Source organism: Nicotiana tabacum, chromosome 8 (assembly GCF_000715075.1).
Source record: "Nicotiana tabacum cultivar K326 chromosome 8, ASM71507v2, whole genome shotgun sequence".
In the NCBI taxonomy this organism is placed as follows: domain Eukaryota; kingdom Viridiplantae; phylum Streptophyta; class Magnoliopsida; order Solanales; family Solanaceae; genus Nicotiana; species Nicotiana tabacum.
This window is the reverse complement of record NC_134087.1, coordinates 154,336,772-154,343,548: the sequence shown is the minus strand read 5'-3', so window position 1 is coordinate 154,343,548 and position 6,777 is coordinate 154,336,772. Positions and strand designations below refer to the sequence as shown.

At 37.1% G+C, this 6,777-nt stretch overlaps 1 protein-coding gene across 1 annotated transcript; it reads left to right on the top strand.

The window, feature by feature from the left end:
- The first annotated feature begins 1,476 nt into the window (after positions 1-1,476).
- On the top strand, positions 1,477-2,852 carry LOC107778783 (GDSL esterase/lipase At5g03980-like). The gene has a single exon (XM_016599089.2). It carries the CDS (start codon positions 1,502-1,504, stop codon positions 2,627-2,629), a length of 1,128 nt encoding a protein of 375 aa, XP_016454575.1. The 5' UTR covers positions 1,477-1,501; the 3' UTR covers positions 2,630-2,852.
- The last annotated feature ends 3,925 nt before the right edge of the window (positions 2,853-6,777 follow it).

Sequence of the window (6,777 nt, the reverse complement as noted above, 5' to 3'; positions counted from 1 at the left end):
AGGTTCTAAATACCCCATTCAACTTGGTTTTTTGAAAGTTATTAACTCCTTAACGCACTATATGGCAAAGAAAGTAACTTCAAATGAGTTTGGGCGCGTGAAGGTGCCATTTAATTGTCACATCAGGCTAAAATTACCATTTTTCTTAACTGTTATTCACTCTAACTATAAAAATGGTGAAATAACTTTTTTTTTAATTCCAATCCCTATATCACCATCATCATTCCTAATTCCATTCATCTTCCTTATTCTCATCGTATTTTCATATTCATTTTGTGATATAACATCTTCTTCTTACTCTAGCAAAATAACAAATTTCTCCCTAAACTTACGTCATAAATTACGCTTGATAGGCCTTGTAAATACCTCAAATATTGAGTGTATTTTCGGAGAACATTACCCGCGGTAATGGTATTAATCCCGACATGTGGGACACATTTGGACAGTGATTGAGACCCATTTGGGTTGGGTTTGCCGGTTTCTTCCATCGGAGTTATACTTAAAACTGATTTGAGTTAGATTCTTCCACCGGAGTCTTCGTCGAATTCTTCCGCCGGAGTTATATTTAAAACTTATTTGAGTTAGATTCGAGTTTTCGCCGATTCTTCCACTAGAGTTATAGTTGTATTTAAAACTGATTTGAGTTTAATTTAAAGGACCCATTTGATTCTTCCACCGGATTCTTTGTCGGATTTAAGTTGGCCACTGAAATGGCGTGAAAGCCCTGATCTTTATTAGAGTTTAAATTTTTTAATTAAATAAAAAAATAATTTATTTTGCCACTGTGTACAGCCACATCAGATGAAAATTTCATATGGATTGCACATGGATGGACAATGCTAAGGTCCAACAAGTTAAGGAGTTAATAACTTACAAAAAACCAAGTTGAAAGGAGTAATTAGAATCTCGAATAGTTAAGGTGTACACTCGCTAAAAAGCGTCAAATTCATGAGGGTATTTAACTATTATGCCTTCAATTAAATCTCATCCTTTGATTTTTACCCATAATAAGTGTCTCCAATCCAAGTAGGATCTTGGAAAAATGGAAAAAAAAAATTTAAAAGCAGATTTGACCAGTTTAAAAGCCAATTCAAACGCCCTCGAGTAAATGGTGGGGAGTTGGTTCCTAGTATTCTTATCCGTGTTCACATTTAAAATTAAAACCTTATATTTCCGAAATCCTTCACCTATATTGAGACATTAGTACTAAATTTTGTCTTAGAACTGTGGGCATCACGTGGAAAAGAAAAACTGTAGATATCATAGCTCCACATTGTAGAATCTCAACCACTTGACCAGTCAAAAAGCCAAAACGAAACTTTCTTTTTTGGCAATTGGCATTAAACAAAAATAATAACACAAAAGTGGAAAGAGAGACAAAGTGACAACCAGCCACTGAACAGCTAAAGCCATCGCTTTTGTATAGCAGTAGCAGCCAGGAACTTCCCTACCTCTCTATATAAAGTACACCGATTTCTACTTCAGACATAAACTTTCCTCAATGGCTACTCTTTCAATAACCCGAATTTCCTTGTCCCTTTCACTCATTACTTTGACAGCTTTCTTCTTTACTCCTTCAACTGCCCAAACAAAATGCAATATTAATTCAGTGTACCAACTCGGCGATTCTCTCGCCGACGCCGGTAATGTCATCCGTACACCCGGCGCCTCCATCATTTTCCGTGCGGACCGCTCTCCTTACGGCTCTACTTTCTTCAACAGACCCACTGGCCGTTTCTCAAACGGCCGTGTCATTATCGACTTTATTACCCAATCTTTCAAACTCCCTTTCCTCAATGCTTACTTGGACAGGGGTGCTGCTTTCACACAAGGCGTTAATTTCGCTGTCGCTGGTGGTACGGCCCTCAACACTTCCTTCTGGACTGCCCGAAACATTCGGTTGCCCACTTGGAACACCCCGCTCGCAAACCAATTAGGTTGGTTCAAAACTCATCTTCAGTCCACCTGTGGCTCCAGATGTGCAGACTCTCTCAAAAACTCTCTGATAGTAATGGGGGAATGGGGTGGAAACGATTACTACAATGGGTTTTTCCAGAACAAGCAGATCTCAGAAGTTAGGACATACGTTCCTAACGTTGTCGCTGGGATTATGAGAGGCATCAAAGATGTGATTCAGCTCGGAGCCACGCGCTTTTTGGTTCCAGGAATTTACCCACTCGGGTGCTTGCCGCTTTATCTCACATCATTTCCTGACAATAATACAGGCGCGTACGATCAAATGGGTTGCTTGAGGAACTACAACGAGTTCGCTTCGTATCATAATAGATACGTGAGCAGAGCTATCGCGAATCTGCAGCGCGAATTCCCCAATGTTAGTATTGTGTACGGGGATTTCTATGGTTCCCTTTTGACAGTTATGCGCAGTGCTTCTTCCTTTGGATTTGACCAGAACACGTTGCTTAGTGCATGTTGTGGAACTGGAGGGAGGTATAACTTTAACTTTAGGACCGTGTGTGGAGCTGCTGGGATCAATGTTTGTTCGAATCCGGCTAGATACGTGCACTGGGATGGAATTCATTTGACAGACGAAGCTCATCGTCGTATGACAGACATTCTTGTCAACGACATGTTGTCCAAATTCAGGTGTGCTGTTCAGGCAACTAGCTAGGTTGAAGATTATTATATATATCCAAGAATCGGATATAGTTGGGTGTTTTAATTAGAGTCAAATGTATGCTATAAGAGAAATGATGTAATTGCATGCCTTGAATCTTTTTGTTTGATGAGTGGAGCTAGAGGTTTTGATCACGTGCTCTCTGTGAGCTGTGACTATTCAAGCGTCCAAAAGTTCTCGTTTCTTGCTAAATAAGACTACGTTTATTTTCGTTTAATTCAGAATTTGATTTAGATTCTCATTTATGGTGAAAATCAACGAACTCACTGAGTTAGCAAGTGACATGATATGAATTTTTCCTTTAAATGGTAATCAAGACAAAACGCAGCGCGTCTCACATGAGTTTGACACATTACCAGCTAGATATCTTTTGAATTTTTTATATGCAGTGTTTGTAAATATTACCTATAAAACCAGTTATTTTAATATCAATGTTTAAAAAAAACGACATAAGATCCATTCATATGTTTATTCTGTAGAAAATAAATAGAAGAACATCGATGATGAGGTGATTCTTGTATAATAAATAAGATTCTTAACTGTAATCGTCAATCATGCATATGAAAAGCGCATAAACAGATTTACTTTATATTGCATTTAGTTTGTAATTGTATCACTAGCACTTAATAGGTAGATAGATTGATGTCTCCAAATGTTGATCAAACCTATGCGGTGTTGATATGACGGGGCTGGGTATTGTTATAAATAGTAAAATATAACGACTCGATATGTTGTTTTGAGGTCTAGCATCCCATTTTATAATTTGAGACCTTACATAGTAATTTGAGACCTTACATAGTCTTATTTGAGGACTTACGACTTACGTGCATGAACCGTATTGATTTCCGAAAAGTTTAAATGTGATATGTTATTAAAGAAATTTGGTCTTTAAACTTAAAAATGTGAGTTGGCCACGGTCAACATTGTTGGTAAGCAACCTCAGATAGTTGTTTTGACGATTCCGATAGGATCAGATTTTGGACTTGTACGAATGTTTGGTTGTGGTCCCGAGTGACACGATGTCATTTCAACGCTTATTGTGAAAAATTAAAATTTGAAGTTATAAACTTGAAAATCTTTGATGCTTGATTCTTGATTTTAGCTGTTATTTTTATGATTTGAACTTCCGAGCGAGTTTGTATGATACTTGTTAGCATGTAATTTTTAGCCCTACATAAATTGCTCCTAAAATGCCATTTAAATTAGTAATTCATTTGTTTGTTTGACTTTTCATAAGAATTTTAGTAATTTATTTTTATATTTATTTATTTTTGCATTTTAGTTGCATTTAGTTACAATTTAATTGCATATTATAATACACAAAAATCACAAGAATATCATTTGTTACTCATCTTTGCCTTTAGAATTTAAATAGTATAATCAGATAATGGTTAGGACTGATTGGCATTTTAAACCATTAATTAGATAAAAAGGGGCTAAATGTGAAAATGAGGCTAATGACTAATTGAAAAAAGTGGCTATTTATCTAAAAGCAAAGAGGAAGGAATAGTGTAAAAATGGCGTGTAGTAGCCACTAATTAAGGGTGTCTTTAATTTTTATCCACTAATTATAATGCTTAGCAAAAATAGCCACTACTAATAGAAAAAAGACAATTTTACCCTTTCTTCCTCTCTTTCGCATTGCATTTTCATCTGGAATACCCAAGGTGATTTCACGGTCGGCCTCCTCCATGCTTGGTCAATAGCATCAGGTCTATTAGTAGCCCCAATTACTAGGACATAACCAGGTCCATCACGAGGTCCTTCTGATTTTGCTTCATTATTTCTTTTACCAATACGTACAGTAGTTCCTTTTGCATCATCAAAATTTTCAAGTTCTGAATTTTTGAGCAGATGTCTCAATTACGTACAGTAATTTCTTTCTTCTTACCTTGTTTTTGTTTCTTTTGAGTTCAGAGATTAAAAGTTAAGGACATGAGTCTTTAAGTTTGACATGCAGGTTTAAAAGTTAAGGACATGCAATCCTTAAATTTGACATGCAGGTTCAAAAGATAAGGACAGACAGTCCTTAACTTATAGTTTCAAGTTCAAAACTTAAGGACAGTCAGTATTTAAGTTATTGTTTCAAGTTCAAAACTTAAGGACTTGTTGTCCTTAACTTTGAGTTTCAGATTCAAAAGTTAAGGACAGACAGTCCTTAACTTATAGTTTCAAGTTCAAAACTTAAGGACAGACAGTCCTTAAGTTATTGTTTCAAGTTCAAAACTTAAGGACTGTCTGTCCTTAACTTTGAGTTTAAAGTTTAAAAGTTAAGGACAGACAGTCCTCAAACAGTACTTAACTTACAGTTACAAGTTCAAAAGTTAAGGACGCTTGGTCTTGAAGTTTGAGTTCCAAGTTCAAAAGTTAAGGACATATAACCTTGAAGTCCTGAACTTAGAGTTCCAAGTTCAACAGTTAAGGACATGTAGTCCTGAAGTCCTGAACTTAGAGTTTCAAGTTCAAAAGTTAAGAACATCTAGTTCTGAAGTCCTTAAGTTAAGGACATGAGCAGAAGGGCATTTTCGTCCGAGCAGTTAACGTTTATTAAACCAGTGGCTAAAGACTAAAGACATAAATGCTGGCTTTAAAATAAAGACATGAGCGGTTAGTGGCTATCTGTGCAGATCGCCCAGGAATAGTATGTGATGGTGACCCATTAAAACTAGGCCGAGTCCCAAACGACCCAGTATTCTGAAACGCATCCCCGCGTCCGATCTCCTGATTCGGTCCGACATTTCTGCCTTTTAATCCTTCAAACGACGTTGCTTCACCCCAAAACACGTCGTCTCATAATTCACGCCTTTTAGCCGAAAGAGATCATAAAGGTCTCACTTTTATAACCCCCACCCAATTTCCTCCGACGAGATTAGGAATCTAGTGTGGCAGAAAATCTCTTCAACCACCGTCCACTATCCCATTGACCACAGTTGACCACGGACCTAAAATCATCTCTGCCGGCCGGAGTTCACAAAATTGCCGCAAACCACCCTTGTTCTTCTCTTGTTCTCCTCACCTACACCCTCTTGATAAGATCGAGTCCCAATTCTTTCCCCACTACCACCAGAATCAAAACCCTAGCCTGCTCTGCCCCTTTTTGATTTTACTCACAACAGTTGATAAAATGACCTTGAAACCTACACCATCTGATAGAATTCAGAAAGATCTATATAGTGGTGTTGGTATTAGGTCATTTAATGGTCATCGGCGCTGATCAACTCATTGTTGACCGGCCAAAATTCATGCAATCCCTTCGTCACCACACTCGTTTGACTCCCATGAGTCTTTCTTCCAAGAAGATCAATTAGGATTCTAAATCCAAGACGGATCTCTTGGAGGAAAGACCCTTGGAGGTCGAACAAATCAATGTCTGCCACCTATGTTCTTCCGGGCCCCTCTTAATCATAAATGGTATATTGTGAATCTGTAGTTCTTTTCCTACTTATCTTGCACTGTTTGAATGTGATCTCATGCGACCATGTGTTTTCCTGTCATTCAATTTGTTTGCACATTAACTATTAGGTTTTCTTTCAAGTTATAGTTTGTTTATTCTAGATTAGTTGATGGAATTAAATTGCGTGTTAATTGATAAGTATGGTCATTCTTTATATAATTGTGTGCATTTAAGATAACTTTATACCAGGCGTGAGTATAGCCTGATAAGGTTTTTTCTTAGATTACTAGTGGTTAATATTATGTTCACAGTATTCTTCCGTTTTCAATAGTGTCGGGCCTTATTTATTTGTTATTGTTATTATTTTCATCTATTTTCTAGTTCTTACGTCGTTATTATTTCTATGGTATGTTAATGGTACTGATGTATTTGTCTCTTTTCGTCTTCTTGAGACGTGAGTCTTTTGAAAACAGCATCTCTACCCTCTCGGGTAGGGATAAGGTCTGCGTACTCAGTACCTTTCCCAGACCCACTTATAAGATTTCACTGGATTATTGCTATTATTGTTGTTGCAAGTGGCTTGGTGGATTATTTGCAGCATGATTGTTGGCTAGCTTTTATTTATTTAATGGTATATTTATTTGTAGAATTTGTTCTTTTTGGATGTTAAGTCAAGTATTAGGTTTTGATGGAAGGATTTGGGAATTGAAACTGGTAAGTTGGGCCTGTTCTGAATATGAAACACTGG